This window comes from Poeciliopsis prolifica, unplaced genomic scaffold (assembly GCF_027474105.1).
Source record: "Poeciliopsis prolifica strain line A6 unplaced genomic scaffold, Auburn_PproV2 SCAFFOLD008, whole genome shotgun sequence".
NCBI lineage: Eukaryota > Metazoa > Chordata > Actinopteri > Cyprinodontiformes > Poeciliidae > Poeciliopsis > Poeciliopsis prolifica.
The window spans coordinates 8,480,078-8,498,609 of record NW_026562383.1 but is presented as its reverse complement, the minus strand read 5'-3'; the positions used below and the strand labels follow the sequence as shown (position 1 = coordinate 8,498,609).

The following is an 18,532-nucleotide window of genomic DNA, read 5'->3' as shown; positions in this document are numbered from 1 at the left end:
GCCATAGATCACCCAAAACTAGATGTGACAGATGGAAGGGGTCATTGTTGCCAGGCAGTCATGGTTTAGATTTCCCTCCTGAAAGTGTGTTAAAAATGTTGAAATGAGTTTAAATTTGTCGTCTGTTTATCTTGGCCAATTGTCACGTGATCTGCGGAGTGGGACTGCTTCTAATTCAATCCAGTCAGCCACACTGCCACCCATTTTCCCTCTGCACAGCTGCCCTCGTCTCCTGCTGCTTTCTGTTAATGGAGATATCACCTTCTCCCTCCCCGTCCCTGTGCTCTGCTCTGTCTTTGTTGTCCTTTTCCATCCACTCCACTTTCACTTGACTTCTTTCAAATCCTTCATCTGTGCTTCTTCATTTGTGCACTCACCGAGACTAATCGACACTAACCCATCACTGAGAGCACTCTGCGACTTATTTTTGTGCAGAAACTAATCGGTCATTGTTGATTATCCGTGACACGTTTTCCACCTCCTGCTCCCAACATGCTGTTCAACGGCAAATAATTCCTAATGTGGGATAAAGTGGAAAAGGCAGACCAGTAAGAAAACAAATTAAGTTTATTACTGAGTGTAATTTTGGAGAGCATGAAGACAGAGTTTCATTCAGCACAACCTAATATTTCCTTGCAGTGTATAAATGCTCTACCCTAAATATATGAACTGTTGAAGGAGTAAACCTGTTTAATCTCATATTCTATCCTAAACTGATTTGAAATATAAATTCTTGACCTTTTTTTGCAATGTGGTTTACAAATAAAACCAGAAGTAAAGAAAATTAAAAAATCAGTGGAAACTGGTAATCGGTGCAATCAAAATATTTACTAATTTAATTAAGCTGAATAAAGAAAAGTCAAGTAAAGTTCAAAGATGTGAAAACCGAGTCTTAATCCATTATTATCAAAAAGTAAATAAAGATCCCACATCTGTCAGAAATTTGTTGATCCATCAGAAGTCTAAGGAAACAAATTTTGACTCAAACTTCCACTTTAATCTGAGACGGGAAGAAAAAAGAAAAGATGATCTCAGAGTCTGGGAACCAGTGGGGATCCGTCAACTTTCAGCAGCAGAACTAAAAACAGAATTGAGCACATCAGCAAAATCAGAATGTTTTCTCACTCCTGGGAAGCTGCAGGGCCTCTCCAGATGTGTGGTTTGACGCCTCCTCGCTTCAGCTTGGCTGACGGGGAAATTTTGGCACAAACAGCAAACGTTCAACAAGGTCACTCGTTAAAAAAAAAAAAAAAAAAAAAGCTACTGGCTGTGGCTTATGCCTTTAATATGTCTTACTATTTGTTCACCTCCGATTCACGACCATTTTGGATATAAAGAGATAAGAAAGCGTAAGTGAAACTAGTCCTGAATCAATATGATCTGGTCCGATGCAGCAGACAAACTTCCCACCGGCGCCTTCTGTTCTCCCTTGCAGCTCGTCAATCATTATCTCCTCCCCCTTCAAACTTGTGAACTTCTCATAGTCTTTGCCATCATTGTTTAGTATTGTTTTAAGCCACACATATGACAAAACACAGTGACGTGCATTGCAGCAGGAGGGTTTTCTCAGGTGTGTCTTGTTGCTCTTGAGGAGTGTGTGTGGATGTACCACCACAAATTCTTAGATGAAGTTCTTACTAAGTGAGTCCTGTTTGACAGCTTTTTTGTTTTTTGTTGTAATTTACCATTTGATATGTGCTATCATTAAGATTATCGCTTAATTTTAATGGTTAACTGGGCAAAACCTAAAATTCAGCCAAGGGTATTTTGAGAAAAGCAGTCGAATTAAAAGACACAAAAGAACTCACTGTGATATTCAGAAAAGGATATTTGGTTCTGGAACAAAAGAAGATCAGAAGAAGCTTTACTGGTGGAGATAACATCCTTAATTCTTAAACTAAATGTCCTTATCTAATAAGTGTTACTTTGACTTTGATATCTACTTTGCTTTGTGGCATCAGTTTTATCGTAATCTTCAGCTTTGGGCCTTTTGATTCAGCACTTTGAGGATGCCGTGTTTTGGTTATTTCAGTCATATCACATATTGTGCTGGATGAAAGCAGAGCAGAGATCCATGTCATCATCGCTATTTTTGAATGCTGATAACAGATATTAATTTCAGAATCGCTGTAATTTTCTGTGACGACGCTTCTGTAGTTTTCATATTTTCTACTCCCACTTCTCAAAAATACAACTTCAGACAATTAACTTCCTGCTCTCTACTCAACATATTCCTTCTTTTCTTGGCATGTGCAAATAAATGTTCCCTTCTCTGTTCTTACCTTTTTCCTGTAGCTATTTTTCCTTTATATTTCTATTATTTATGGCCACGGCCGTCGAGTCCAAATCACACTCATGCATCTGAGCGTCATGTCCTGAGGCACCTCTGAATAATGTTGTGCTGAAGTTGTTTTTCCCGTAGGCTTATAGACTGAGCAATGCTATCTAGAAGTATAGGACGCCAATTATACACAGCAGCGTTTTCTCTTGCCTATGCCTGTTTTGATGTAGTCAGCAGGAAGGAAATGAAAAAAGATTTGTTTTGTGCGGTGTCCCACTGCAATTAGGGCACATCTGTGTCTCAAACACAGCCTTTATGATCTGAAAGCTACCAGTGGACTTCCTGCATTGGACTGTGCACAAACCCAAATTAAATCAACCTTTCTAAAAACTAATTGTCTTCACAACTGGGGGTTTAAAGTCTTTCAGTTGGTGGAGATCAGAGTTTATGGACCCTTTAATGTGTTGGTGGGGCAAAAATAAATTACTACAATCTGCAAATTTTATAATACAGAGAAATGGTTCTGTATGGGAGGAATTAATGTTCTGGGAATAAACCAATGGTCAACTCTGACTTAGATCTTAGAATTTAAATGAAGCGTTCAAATGTGCTTATTTTTTACACCACTAACTGGATCTTTCATTTCAGCTGTGGGGCTTTATGTTTATACTCGCAGCTCTCATGGCTCTCATAGACGGACATTCAGAGAGATTTTGTGTGTTGGTTTCCTCTGGAATTGTTCCTGTGGCGCAGTGATAGTTTACATTAGTATTTCTGGATGTTAATTTTTACAGTCCCTCTCCAACACTAATGTGAATGTAAAGAAGTATACAGGTGAAGCATTTTATGTCAGGTCAGTAGTGCATTCATCGGCTGCAGGTTTGTAATGATATCTAGCGAGGAGTTCTGCTGATTGCTTTTCTGTTTAGCAGACATAAAGCTACAATGCTGCTTACTTGCTCTTCTCCCAAAGCAGAAGAGCATATTTAACAACATGTGGTTGATAAATATGTCATAGACTTTGGAGGGTTAATGTTACTTAATGTTTAACGCTGCATATCATGATTAAGGGCTTTGTGCTCTTTGAACTTTTTCACATTTTGTATCATCACTGCCATGCATAAATGAGAATTGGAAAGAAAATAAGACAAACCTTTAAATGTTTCTTTTAGCAAATAAAACATAAGAAAAGTGTGAGGAATCCTCTGATTCAACATCCTTTACTCTGACACACAAAATGTTAACCACGCGTCATGTTCCCTCGACTTTCTTACACTGAGGTGGTTACTATGAGGAAATCCCAGTAACACGAATGTGATTGTGAAAGGACTATTGGGGAGGAGTGTGAATACTTTTGCACATCACTTCCAAGCTACTGTGTGATCAGTCAGTATGGGCTTTTAAGCATGTTATGATCTTACATAGCGGATGTGGCATCTATGCAGTTATACTGTGTTAAAAATGTCAGAGACTTCATTGACAAGAGGTAATACGTGTTTGTCTTTTTTAAAGTTAAGGATTTTCAAGTTAAGTTTCCCAATTTACTGCCATTAAACTTTTGTTCTAACTGTGGAAATGATCGATGCCTGCAATATGTTTATAATTAACCATCTGCACAGTGCTGTAGTCCTTTCTGTTTCTTTCTGACAGCAAACACCAACTTCTAATGAGTTTAGTTGAGAATGTTTCCAGCGTAGAAAACTTGGACTGATTGTGACCATCATATCTGCTTAAAACCGCTACACACAAAGTCCCTTTAGCTCTTAAGCTGCCATTAATTACTGTTAGAAGTATGATATAAGAGTCTGTGATTACCACTGAAGCAATTATCACCTCCTAAGTAGAACAAAAAGCTGTAAACTATCCTCATCGCTTTACGTGCTAAAAAACATCAAAACCACTTTTTCTATATAGATATGTAGCTTTAAAAGCAAGAAAGGTTTTTTTATTTCACTTCATTAGAGAAACCAAGAATTATTTTATAATATTTGACACACTTTGACAATGAGGCAATTCTTTTGTCAGGTTAAGATAATTAGCCTGTGAATGTTTTGTGTGGGGAAAAAAAAAAGTTTCAAACATTTGTGTAAAATGAAAATGCGTTCAGTCAGAAATAATTGGATACAAGTCTATACTTGTTCTGTTAATGAAGCTTGTGTTGAGGTGGTGAGACAGGATATTTTATCTCGAGAAAGAAATTGTATAGACTTAAGACAAAACCAAAGCTAATTAGCATGGATGTGGAAAGTATTTGGTTATTTATAAATCATAGCTCAAATGTGTAATTTACAGGGCAGTCAAATGTGTTGTTGTTTTTAGTCAGCATTTAGAGCTCATTTTAATTTAACTATAGACCGAGCTTTCCTGAGTTTCATGACTCACCACCAATAAGAGTGTAACAATATAAACTAAGGCTAATAGCAAACCTTTAAATGTTTTCACATGTTTTCACATTTCAGCTAGAAATTCCAATCTAGGTCACAACTTTGAAAATGATGGATGGTTTTGGGATTCTTTTACAAAAGTCTGGATAGTCACCTGCAGTGGAGCAGGTGACTGTCAGCGAAAGGTTTTCAGTTCAAGTATTTTCTTTCTGGCTCCCTGTGCAGGTTTTCTTTATGGATTACCGACAGACAATGTTGACCAACACTCCTGTCCCTGTTTAAAGAAAAAATATTCCCACAGCCTGATGCTTCCACCTCTATGTTCCACTACAACAACTGTGTGTTTGGCTGTGTTGTCTGCATAACAGGGAGCAAACTACATACAACTCTCTTTCAATAAAGGGTTTTCTCGTCACTATTCTTTAAGCACCATATTTGTGGACAACTAACAATAGATGCAATAGGCCTATTCGCTGATTCTGATTAATGCATTCAATTTGTAGGTCACAGATGGAGCCTGAAACCATCTTTGGTTTTTCAAGTTCAAAACATTGAATGTTGTTTCATAACCTAACCCTGCCTTCAACTTCTGGACTTCCTAATTTTGTTTGTCCACTAATGTCCTCCAATATCTGAGACCTGACATACCTTGTATTGAGACTAAATTACACTTGTGGTTTATTTTGCATTGTAAGAGTGAGGGGTTTTAATATGGGTTTGATCCATATTTAAAAAACCCAAAAAACATACTTTTTTTTTTTTTTTATTGCTGTGGCAAAGGTTTAAAAAGCACAAAAGTGTGAATAGTTTTGCCAGGAGCCGTGTGAAAGGCCCTTCAGACAGAATCAACCTTTCATCTCCGTCTGCCTTCCATTATTATCTCCCACTCTTGACCCAATAGCCATCCTATCCTGGCCTCTTCTGTTACTTTTATCACACACCCTTTCTTCTCTCCGCTTTCATTTGCTTCTGTCATCTTGCTGCACATTTTGAACTGTGTTCTCCTTTTCCACATTCGGATGAGAAGCAGTCTTTTACTGAGCGTGAGAGGGTTAAAGTGTGCGTGCGTGTGGGTGTGTGTGTGTGTGTGTGCACGTTTACGCAGGTTTAATTACTGCTCATTCTGCCAGGGCACGGAGAGGTCACTGTAGATTTACACAAGCTGTGTCTGCTTCATGACTGGTCGATGGTAGGTTTTGCCATTATTCTTTTAAATGACTAAAATATTGATGCGCCCTGTTGGATAGTTTTTCTCTTCATTCTTAGACCTGTGCTACTGATCCACTCTTTATTGGTGCACATTTTCCCACTAATCCTCCTCAGTGATCAGTGGAGCACCGAAAGGTCAGTTCTAGCTTTCTTTTTTGCTCTTTTTTTTACTACCTGGTTTATGTTGATGTTGACCTTGAATCATGTTTGGACAGATCCTGAATTTATTACTTTTTTAGATTTTTTTCTAAATTACACTTATTGTTAAAATTTCTTAGTGAATACTCTATTCAGTGCCTCCCTTGCAAAAATATTTGTAAATGTGGCGTACATTTTCTGCATTTTTCATACTACATTCAGCTTACATGCCTTTTATCTGTTACCCCTAAATAAAATGTAGTGCAATTAATTATAGGTCCTCTAATTAGTAAATTAAACATATTTTACTCATTTCTGAACCCAGCTGTTCTGTGAAAGACTCAGATTTATTGGAGAACAAGCGGCATCACAAAGACTGAAAAATATAGCATATAAGTCAGGGGGTAAAGCTGTGGAGACATTTAATTACAAGTTGGGTTATAAAACTATATCTCAAGTTTTGAGCTTCTGACGCTGCTCGGTTTAGGCCATCAGCAGAAAAACTGTGGCACAAAAGAAAACCTTCCCGTGTCTGCTAGAGGAGTTGCAGACTTCCACAGCCGAGGTGGGAAAATCTATCGACTGGAAAGCTATTAGTGGTGAATTTCAAAATTTTGCCCTGATGGAAGAAAACCTTTGTTGGAAGGAAACCAAAAATAGTCCTATTTGAAGGAAATGTTCTGAAGACGATGTTCTGCCGAGGCGTGCCCCATAATGGATCTTGCTGGTGTACATGCATTATGTTGTGTGTGAAGGGCCACTAACAATGTACCAATATCACCCTGGATACATAAGCCAGTAGACAACTCTGACCGTAGTAGAAAAGAAGAAGAGAGAGGCCAGTTTAAACTTTCCAGTCCTGGAAGAATGGCCTCTGAACCAAACACTGACACCATTTCTTTTGCAGAAAGAGGGAACTTGGTCAGAAGTAATGGAAAGTTGTCAGAAAACATCTTAGTCTGCAAAAGATTTAGAACCTGGGCAAATGTTCCCCTCAACATCAATCAACAAAACAACAGCAATAAAACAAAACAAAACATAAAAACAGAGTTACAGGTTAAAACATGTTTATGAGTTTCGTCAAAAGGTTTCAACCTAATTTCAATCAAGAATCTATGGCAAGATTTACAGATTGACGTTCACTCCAGCTCTAAATGCATTGAAAAAAAGTCAAAAATATCAATGTCTTCATATTAGACATTTCAAAAAACCTTTTAGCTGTAGTTTCATTGAAAGGTTTTTTCAAAGCAGTGACTGTGTCTAAATCCAAAGCTATGTTTTTCACATCTCTATCAAATTTTTTAAAACCATGTATCAATGTCCTCCCACTTCACAATGGGGCGAAAGGTGAAAAAGTTGAAAGAGTCAGCACTTTTAAAAGTCCCTCCCCCCATTTGGAAACCTTTCTTTGAAAGCTGTTTGACACATTTATTGGTTTTTGATTTCAAGTAGAAGTTTTCTATTCAGAGTTTGGGCATCACCACCCATAAATCGACACTTCTTGTTTTGTGCTTTGCCATGTCAGTGAAAAAAGACTCTTGCTTTCTCTTGTCAAATAGACGCTTAGAAGAAAATAGAAAATACACACTTGAGGAACAGTAGTGTGGTAGGCTTGAGAACATGACCTGGACACCAGGAAGAAAAGATGATTTGTTTCTGCACAAAAAGTTTTTCAAGCCTCCCTATGCCGATATTTGATCCTACACAAAGACTCTAATGCTATTTACTAGAAATCACTGTCTTGTTTCCTTTTTTGTGTCTACATTAGTGTCATATCAGATTTTATCCATAGCTGTGTTCAATATGCTTTTAGACTGTTTGGTAAGTGAATTAGTCATCTTCAATGTGCAGTCTTGTGCTCTGATGGCTGCAGATGTTTTATATAATGCCTAAAGACAGCACTTGTAGTCATTTAAAAAAAATAGAATAGGATGCTGTCTTCATGGATATTATTAACCACAGCAGCATCTTGGCTCAAGATGCTGCTGTGGCTTGGGATCATCTGCCTTGTCTGAGGCCATTTCTATCGTTTTAGTCTCGACTGATGTATTTCCGTGGCTGTCTTATAACGGGTTATGCGTGTGATGCTGTCGCTTCTGCATGTCTCAAAATGGCAGATACACACAAAGCGCAGAGGACCCAGAATGTGTAAGTGACTTAATGACTCAGTAGCAATTCATGGAGGGGGAAAGTAAAAAAGCTAAATAAACAAAATGTAATTAGCATGAAATATTGGCCACTTGGTTTACAGGCCAGAAAGGCTCATGCATATTTATACCGCTGGCAAATTTAGATTCAAAATATCAAGTTGGAAAAAAAGAAAAATCATTAGCATTTTTTTTAATGACCTGTTACCGTAAAAAAAAATTGTTTTATTTTCTTAGTCAGTTGAAATTACAGCAATCGTCTTGCAATAGCTGAGCAGCTTTTTGCAACTTTCCAATTGTATTTTGGATATTCGTTCATGATGAGCTTTAAGTTTGATGTTGGGAAGCTTTTTCACCCCTTATCTTCAGATTCAACCTGGACTCTGGCTTGGCCACCCAAGAACTGTTAAGATATATTTATAAATTGCAATTTTAGAGACTGAATCCCACTGTGAACAGATGAGTGGGTATATAGGTAAGACTGAGGATTATGACTGCAGGATTCAAAGAGGTGTGTAAAGCAGAAACCTTTCTAAAACATCATACTGGATAACCCTATAGAGGGCTTTAAATGTTAAAATCAATGCTTGGTTGCAGAGAAAGTCCATGGAGTTGCTTAGAAATGAGAGTGATATGATGGGCTTCAGGTCACAATGCAGGCAGCAAAGCTAACAACCACTTGGACTTTATAGATGGACTTGTGGGGCAAGACAGAGAGCAGAGAGTTACAATAATCAATACAAGAGGTGACAAAAAAAGCCTCAATGGGAGCAGCAGAATCACTGAGTGTGAGAAACGGACAAAGGCAATGCTTGAGTAAATGAAAGTAGGCAGGCTGAATACGGTTATTGATGTGTTTTTCTAAAGAGAGTGCGTCAGTGAGGGCGAAACCTGGAGTCACATCTCTGAGGCAAAACAAGGGGTTCAGGGAACTTCCAGAAATTACCGAGATGATCCAAAACCTTGTGTGCAGCTCTCCCAGAACGACGGAAACACATTACACCTGCAAGTACGGGTTGTGGTTAAAGTTTTTTAATTTTTAAAGACAAGCAGTTTAATACTTTTGGTTATTTGACGTAGGTAGAGTCGGGTTCTCCATCTGCTCTTCTGTCCGTAATTTAATTTTTTTATTTATTTCAAGTTTATCTATTGGATTTTCTTTAGCTCTTTGCTTTTCTATATCTTGACTTCCCCTCTACCAGGTATTATGGTGTTAAAATTCATCATGATATTACAAATACAGAACAAGCAGCTGTTTCTCATGAATGGGTGATTTTTTTTTTACTCGTGAGCTATGAAAACTGCATAGGAAACTGCAACAATATTATATTTGACTTTACATAATCTGCTCTTCTAGATTTTTTTCCCTGTGACATTCTATGCGGGCTTTCTCCCATTTTCGTTTTATTGAGTTCAGTGCTATGTTGCCAAGGAGGTAAACCTTAAATGGATCACTAATGAAGTTCGTGCAATGAGAAGCGTTTTGGAAATAGTTCATTTACCCAATCTGATGAATGCTTTCCCCAGAAACAGCACTTTTATTAGACTCCCCTTAATGAGCCACAACTCTGCTGCGTCATCCACCAACCAATTTGTTTGTAATAAATGTAGGACTTTGTGCTGAAAATGAAACAGTGAGTAAAATGGCACTTCCTGTGGGATGCACGTAAATAACCGAAGACATCTTTAAGTGTACAGAAAATGCCGTGGTATGTCTTTTGAGTGGCTGGCGGAGGCATAAATAGCTTTTTCAATACATAAAAATTTTCATGTATTTTATGGTTGTTACCTTCCTTTAACATTTTCTTGGTTTTGAGGAATAGCTTTTAGAAGATTGTTTCTCTTCATTTCACCTCTGCCTTTTCATGGATGTTACTAACACTGAAATGTAAATTGAAGAAGGTTGGAAGGATGAGGTAGATGCCGCAGTAGCAATACAGAATAAAAGTGATGCACTTCGAAATGCACCACTGAATCCTCCATTACAAGTACAATATTACAGGTGTAGCCTAGAGACATCTTCATTTCACTTGAAGACAGACCACTCTCCTCTTTCCACTCTCCAGCTGAGATGACCCATGCTGGGTACTGCAGAGCTTCTCATCTACCACATGTGCATAATGGCTTGTATAATGTCTCAGTGTGTTTTTTTTTCCCTCTCACTTTATAGTAACCACTGTGGAGTCTCTCTGAGTGGAGAAGGATTCAGAAAAAGAGTGAAATCTCAGTAAAATCTAGCAAATGTGAATGAGGACTGCAATTGTTTGATATTGTTTTGCCATCAAAGCCTAATTCCTTCAATAACGTCTTTGTTCTTAATCATCCAAATCCAAATAAATTCAAGAATACTTTATTGGTCCCAAAAAGGAAATTAAATAATCATGATGAGCCCACCACTCTGCCTGAGATTTAGGATCTTAGTCATTGAAATCTGTGTCAGGTGTGTGCAGAAGAAAGTCTGTCCAATTGGCCAAGGATTATATTATAGTTTGCCAAATATTCAAACTACACTTTTCATATTTTTATTCATAGAAAATTGTTCAAAGAAATGTCTTATTTTCCTTCTACTAAACATTTATGCAATACTTTGTGCTTGTTTATCTCATAGCATCTCTGTAAAATATTTTAAGGTTGTGGTTAAAACATGACACATGTAACTCAACATCTAAACATAAAACCTGTGAAATATTAACGTTTGTTTGCAGTTATTCCGGTTTTCATTTCATTATTGTGACCCTGTCCTTTGAGTGTGTCGATAGCTTGTGGAGGAAATGAACAAAACCACCAAAGTTTCACGCAGACGGATAAAAAGCTATACGAGAAGGCTTTAGGAATGGTTTGGTACATTTTAAATCACTGCCAGCTGGACATGTCATCTGCTCATTGGCATGAGACAAAGCGATCCTCTTCAATGGATTAGAAGGTCAGGGTGTCAGGCCAGTTCCCGGCGGAGTGTGACTCTTGGACACCAGGGATGCAGTCTGTGTGTACATGTGGGTTCACCAAAGCACACAATATCCACATATGTTCATGTGGCTTGAGCATAAGTTCCTGTTGGTTGGTTCCTGCTGTGTGGAAGTTTAATTTAGAGCACATTACATTACACTAGATTCAATAAGCACATGTTTTCATCCAGAGGGTCTTCGCAAGTACTGGAGGGACGGGAGAGTTTAATATCCAGCCCATGAACATGCAGATTTAGGAATGCGGGGAATCAGATTACCTCCTGAGCTGCAGTGGCAACATTCACTTTGTGTGTGATGGTCTCTGTTAATGTGCAGTTCATCCACCCTTACAAAACAAGGGTTTTGTTTGAGTTCACCATTTTGTAGAAACGTACAAAGAAAAGGGCCAACAAAAACATAGTAAGAATTTACTCTGTAAAAAGTGCTGATGGTGGAGGAAGATATGCAAAGGTCATAACACAAATCTAAAAACAGAAATGTGTTTGTTCAAAGTGTCGCGCTATATTTGTGGTAAACCTCTCACCAAAATAAATATCGGTGAAAAAAACTAAACTAACTGGACATAAAAGCTTTCGTTTTGGGATAAACGATGTCTATAAAAATGTCAACTTACCTATATTATTATTTACATCGGTCAATTAAACTAACTCTCTGCTGACAAAACTAAAAATGAAGAGACATTGTTGTGTATCTCATTCTTTCTTCTCCTTTCACAGTCAACAAGCACAAGCCTTGGATTGAGACCTCCTACCATGGAGTGATAACAGAGAACATGGACACGGTGCTGCTGGACCCCCCACTGGTCGCGCTGGACAAGGACGCTCCGGTTCCTTATGCTGGTAGGGAACCTAAATCCCAAATGGCAAACACTCAGATATGTACGGTTTATCCAAATGGCAATCATTTTCCTCACATTTTCACACAATTTAAAGCAGGGTGCTCTCACACATTTCTTCACTAACACACTCAGGACCTCGACAAAGATGCCACAGCTCTGTGCTCGGGGAACTGTAGCAACTTCACACCACTGGACAAAAACAGATGATCCAGCAGTTCTCTGTGCCCACTGTTGGAGCGTGAATTTCATTTATCACTCGCAGAAGTACAAAACAAATGCTGGTTTTTTTATCTTATTTTTTCAGAAAGGGAGCCTTTTTTCTCACCATGTAACAGGACAACTCTCCAAACCCACACAAATATTCAAGGCTGTGTATATTAGTAATTTTAACTACAAACCCAGGGAAGGAAAGTGCATCCTTTTCACTTCTAAGACCAAATACTTTTGATTCTTTCTTTGTGGAGTTTGCATGTTTTTTTTTTTTCTTCACAGCTTCAGCATTTTGATGTCATGTTTGTCCGATAAATATTTTTATAGTTTTATTTGCCATGTTGATTGTCGTTGCAATGCAGTTGTCTACAATGCAAATATCACAAAGGATTTGGAATGTAATATTTGTCGCCTTTCCTGCTTTAATACATTCACCCTGTTGGCGTCTCGCTGCAGTAGACGTCCACATCTGACGGATACTGCCCAAGAATCAGCTGAAAGCACTGAAATGACAGATATAAAGGAAGAGAAAATGAGGAGCTCAACGTATTTATCACAGCTAATATAGCATTTAACAATGTTATCCCTGTTGCTGGGTTTTCACGTTGTTCAACCCTATGCTGTAGGTCACTTTAGGCTTCATTAAACAAAGAACTGATAAGGAAGAAAAGCGAAAACAAGCCAAAAGAGGGATCAACTGTGATATTTGTATTTGAGAAAGATAAATGTATTTCTGCGTTGAAGGTTCTTCAAACACTTTTACAGTTTATATTAAAGTAAGAGTTCCTGCTGGTACACAAACTTCACTAATCAAGTGTTATTTTTCTGTCGGCTAAGCGTGACGTGACATTTGTAGGTCAATTAAATATACAGCATAAGCCACATCATCGGACAACAACGTTTTTAATTTCTTGGATGGCTACTTTCTACTTTTGAGTAAAAATATTTTGAATTAATGACACTCTTAATTGAGTATATTTTTTGGAATAGAGGAGAAAACACATTTATTTCAACAAGCCTTTGGGAATTAAATCACAACCAAAAAGGTTTTTGGTAGGTAATGTCAATGTCTAATCTCGTTATGGTAAAATGGATCCAAGTGCTGACAACTTCTTTCTTTCTTTCTTTCTTTCTTTCTTTCTTTCTTTCTTTCTTTCTTTCTTTCTTTCTTTCTTTCTTTTTTTTTTTCTTTCTTTCTTTCTTTCTCTCTCTCTCTTTCTTTCTTTCTTGTACATTTCCATTTTATCTTTTTAAATTTTATGTGTGAAAGGTCTATAAATTATCAGAAGAAATAACAGATATTGAAACGTGTGAAACGAGCACCCTGCGGTATACCATATTTCTGTACTGTGTAACCTAGATGCCTTACAGCACAATAGATTATGCTTTTTAGTCTGTAATACATTTTTAAATGCAGTTTTTGCAACCCATTTTTGTTGAGCTGTTGTTCCTTTCCGCTCAGATAGGCTTACAGTGATTTGCAGCTCATTGTTTTACCTGGTAAACAAATCTGTGATGCACTGAATGTTTAATGACACCACAACAACCAGGCTGACAGAAGGAAAAATTTATTTTAGATGCTTTTCTCAGTGATTAACATGTGGTTTGTTTGCTTGAGAAGGTCAACGTTGGTGAGAAATCACCCGGGAGAAAAAAACCCAGAAGCGTCTGACTGGTGATATTTCTCCCCTTGAATGTTTTTTATTGCTTGTGGTCTAATGAATGAAACCAGCACAATAGCTTCCAAGGAGACAGAAAAAATGGCCGTAAAAGAGCAGCTCCGTTCCAATTTATCTTCTTTGGTTTACCCTGTATTTTGTACAAACACCTCCATCCACTCCCCACCTCAACCCCACACAATCTAACTATTCTGTCACATTTTTATCTGGATCTCTACCCTCATTTGTGGCTTTTTTCTCCCACAATCCTGGCACCACAGTCCCTCTTCCTGATTCCTATGGTCTTTTTTTCTCTTCTCTATCTCAACACATTGCTCCCAGCGAGCCCATATTCAGCCAGTCACTTAGATTATAGACACTCTCATCAATCCTGGTTTTGTTTTATGGCAGAAAGGAGTGGGCTACCCTTCTGGCTCCACATTAATTGCAAAGTGGGAACACAAATGAGAATTGTTAAGCAGTTTCTGCAGCTTTTATACAGCGCCGTAAAAGATATTTGCCCTATTCCAGGTTTCTTCTGTTCTTGGATTTTTGATGAACCGATGAACCAACATCTTTCAAATAATCATCATTAAAAAAGAGACAAAAAGGGAACATTTTCCACAAGGATAACCCGAGTACACATCAAAATGTAATTACTTCATTAATTAAGACAAAAATTGCTGTGTGAAAATCCAAACAACAAAAAATAAGTTGCTTCCATGTTAAATGAATGAATGAATTTTAGCTAACCACATTTTTGCAAAGATATTAATTAAAGGCTCAAGCTCCAACTCTAAACTATTAGTATGTATTGTGAATAGGCACAATATAAGTAAACTGTTTTTGCTGCTTAATTTCTTTGTTGTTTAAATTATGAGGGATGAATGAAGGAAGTTCACTGAACCTGCAGCTTTACACTCTTCTTCCCAAGTAAATAAGAAAGAGTAACAAATTAAATTAATTTACACGGCTATTCAGTTTACATGAATAAAACAAATTTTTGTCAGAGTAATGTTATGGTGGGTTGATTACCTAATGAGCAAAATTATGTGTAGTTTTGACTGTCCAGCTGTATTAAAAAGATAAACAGTGTTTCCCCTTGTTGAAAACAACTTCACATTTCTTTTTTTTTGCACTGTTTCTGTGTGTTTTCTTCTGTACAAAAATTGTTTAAATAGATGTAGAAAAGTAAATTCAAATGAACTTTCTGGTACTTTTTGGTAAACCCTGTCTTCAGTCAGTGACTGAACTTCCAAACAGTCAAAACGGTTGTAGTTTCAGTCAGTGTGCCTTTTTCTGATGACTAAATTACTATAATTTGTGAATGAGAGCAGGTGTTTTGGAAATTCAGGCAACACTGCAGCTTTGTGATGGATTTGTTTTTAATTTTATGTTAACTAAAACTTATGTTTAGCTACATAATATATATTAAGGTGTAGGTCATATTATGAAACAAAACAGAGAAAATCTAGAAAAAGAAAATACTTTTTACAGCTTTTTTTTGTTCGTTTGTTTCGCCATTTTCTTTCTACTGTAAAGTCCTTTTTTTCTTTTCTTTTTTTCCAAAGGCCTTCTTCTTACCAAACATTTTTATGCATATCCTCTTTACTCTCTGTTGCCTTCGGCTGCGTCTGTCCCTCCTCTGCTACAGAACATTTCACTTTGATGTAAACAACCAACACTGCGCCGACCAACAGAAGCTCAAAGGTGTGTGGGTCGAGGAGCGCTGTGTGTACCGATAGTCTTCTCAATCAACAGTAGCGTGTGCAATGGTGGCTTCAGCTTTCAGGGGGCTACAAGGCAAACAGACAGTTTCATTTGCTTATTCTTTATCTCAAGGCCACAGTCAACAGGCACAAACACTTTCCATTCATCATACTACCAGAAAAATGTCCTATGGTGCATTGTTTCCTCTGGACGCGCGGAGGGTGGAAGAACAAAAGTATTCTGAAAAGAAAGGGAGAACGGATAGCTGAGGGGAGCTGGGGAGACAAAGAGCTGTTGCATGTAAGTGGAGGATTTATAACCAGCTTCTTGGAGACAACTCTTATTATTCATGCAGGGTGTTTGTGCGAGTAGCATGTAATTTTCATGATTGCACAAACATAGTTGTGTTTCTGAATCGGTTTTCGATCCCTATGCTTCCTCCCCTTGAGATAAAGATCATCACCTGCACTCACCAATTGAGACTCAGCCAACATGAACTACTAGACATCAAGCGAATAATGGGCAATTTACCCATAAACTTCTTCCACACACCGCCCCTCATACCGGATCTAGTAATTTCTTTAGTTTGCTTCAGCATCATGTGTGAAAGTACTTGCATGATGAGACGGTTGAAGGTTTTCCACCTATTATCCCTCCAAGCTGCAGTAGGAACACAGCTAGAGATCCAGTTACTGGCTGATTTGACTTTCTAGGTTTTGGACTATTACACAAACGAGAAAAAAAGTTGAAATTTCTCTCAAAAAAATAGAAGCTTCAAAGCAAACATAAAATTTCAAGATTGATCCCATTTATTCATTTAAGTTTTTGCCCTCAACCTGTTTCTGAGTTATTAATCCCAAAACGTGCAGCTGTATTTAGTTCTGATGCATTTAAAGAGCTGAAGAGCTAGGAATCTGCATTGCAAATTAGCCGAGGCTGTAAATGTTATAGTGCTTGATATTATGAATACGAAGTACTTGTCCACCACTCAAAAATGCCATAAACAAACAAAATAAATACTATTAGCAAAACATCCATGGCTCATTGCCAGAGTCTGAAAACAAATCATTTAATTTCATCCTTTTAATTAGATTTTATCCATCTTCTGTTTTCAGTTTAGTGTTAGAAAGCTCTATGTCAAATTTGTAACATGATCAGAAACAAAAAAAAGATTGCCAAATTCTTTGGGATGTAGCACTGATGAAATGCTTTTAAAATCTGCATTTAACTAGTTTAGTGTTGAAGAAAATTTGTGGAAAATAGTAAAGAAAATGCATGTAGAGGTGAATTTCTGATCCACTCTTTGAAGGATTTTTTTTAGAAGCACAGATGCCCTCGGATCATAACAAACAGGTGTATTTGTACTGTGTGATGGTCATTCAGTCGTGAAACATAAATCTGTTACATCCAGTCAGACAGTTGGAAACTCCAAGCTTCTTATAACTATGAAAGTTGTCATAGTTATAAGGAGACGGAGAAAACTGTCCTCAGTTTTAGAAATGACTTGGTAAGCATTTTCAGACCAACAGAGCTGTTTTGTGATGCTTCTTCAGATCATTCAGCTTTCATCTTGTCAGAACGCTCTGGCTAGTTAATCCTCGACTCCAGCGGTCTTGCCGATGAAGCCAAGTCCAAAATGTGGTCAATAAAAATTGCTTTTTTACAACGGCGTACACAGGAACATTAATCACTTAACTCTACTACGGGAGTTCAGTCATGTAGATTTATGTTTCATCTTTTAGCAGAAGTAATGACAAAATTACTGCCATACAAGTAATAAAAAATTGTGAGACCTAGTCATTATCTGAAAAGATGAACACAATGGCGAAATAAGCAAGAAAAATGAACGTAACAGAGAAATTAACTGCATGATTGCACAACAGAACAAATTCACCTCTGATCACAGAAACACTTTTGGCTCATCTACAAAGTCGTTTATAGCTGGTCTCCCACTGCCAAATCCCACTGTATCGGCTACACTGCACCAAAGTGAAAATAGCTGAGAAGCTAATTACACTACAGGACCCGACAAAGCAGAAACTGTGACACATTTCAAAGAGAATGGGGCAAAAGAGGAAGTGGAATAGAGAGGAAGAAATGTTTTGGGAAAAAAGGCTGGTGATGTGAGAGGAGGAGATGAAAGAGTGAGACAAAGGTAGACTAGATAATGGGGATGTGCAGTGTGTGTGTGTGTGTGTGTGTGTAACAAGGAGACGGAGAGAAGTAGGGAGGAAGATGATGTGATGGATCATCAAAGGATAAGAGAGGATATTGAAGGGAAAGTCTGATCAAACCAGGCTGGTGTCTGTTTCTCTGCTCTGAGGAGAGGAGGAACATATCACTGTGCCACGTCCCCCGCCCTGCTCTCCTCTCTGTCCTCTTTGCCTTTCTAAAGTGCTTAAATTTCTGCAGTGGGACCGCCGTAGTTTGCAGGTTATGGATTGACATGTTGCAGCGTAAAACGGGTGCAATCATAGATACAATATGCTCGTTTGGGAGCTGATCTCTACCCTTGTGAACAAGGTTTCTGTTTTGGTTGTGCAAGAAAGAGTAGAATTTGAACATCAGGTCTGAATATCTTCCTCTCACTGGAAAGGCCCTTCTGGGAAATGTGTGATGAGGGCATAAGCTGCTTATTATTCCAGATAATTTTCAAAGAAAACACACAGCAGTGACAGAAGTATGAATCAAACTCATGCAGAGCAAATAGTAAGGACTCAGCATCACATCTTTATCATGTTTGTGGGCCATTGTTTGTGAAGTAAAAAGGAGTTGATCCAGAGCCAGGAACACACTATCCTGAGCCAATGAGATGAGCAGACAGACAACGGACCAGCAGAGCATCACCAGGGGAAACAAATAATCTCTAAAGATAATGGTGAAGGTCTGGAATTATGGTTCCTTCAAAGGATTTATTAAAAAAGGTAATTATTTTAAGATCAAACATAAGTCGAAGACAATCGAACACTTTTTGTTTGCATATTGATTAAT

General features: G+C 37.8%; 1 protein-coding gene across 1 annotated transcript in view; it reads left to right on the top strand.

The window, feature by feature from the left end:
* The window catches only part of clstn2a (calsyntenin 2a), a 137,368-nt gene that overhangs the window by 53,299 nt on the left and 65,537 nt on the right, over window positions 1–18,532 (top strand). Inside the window, exon 2 of the mRNA XM_055033227.1 lies at window positions 11,842–11,964. Coding sequence (XP_054889202.1) covers window positions 11,842–11,964 — 123 coding nt within the window. The remainder of the gene's footprint in view (window positions 1–11,841; window positions 11,965–18,532) is intronic.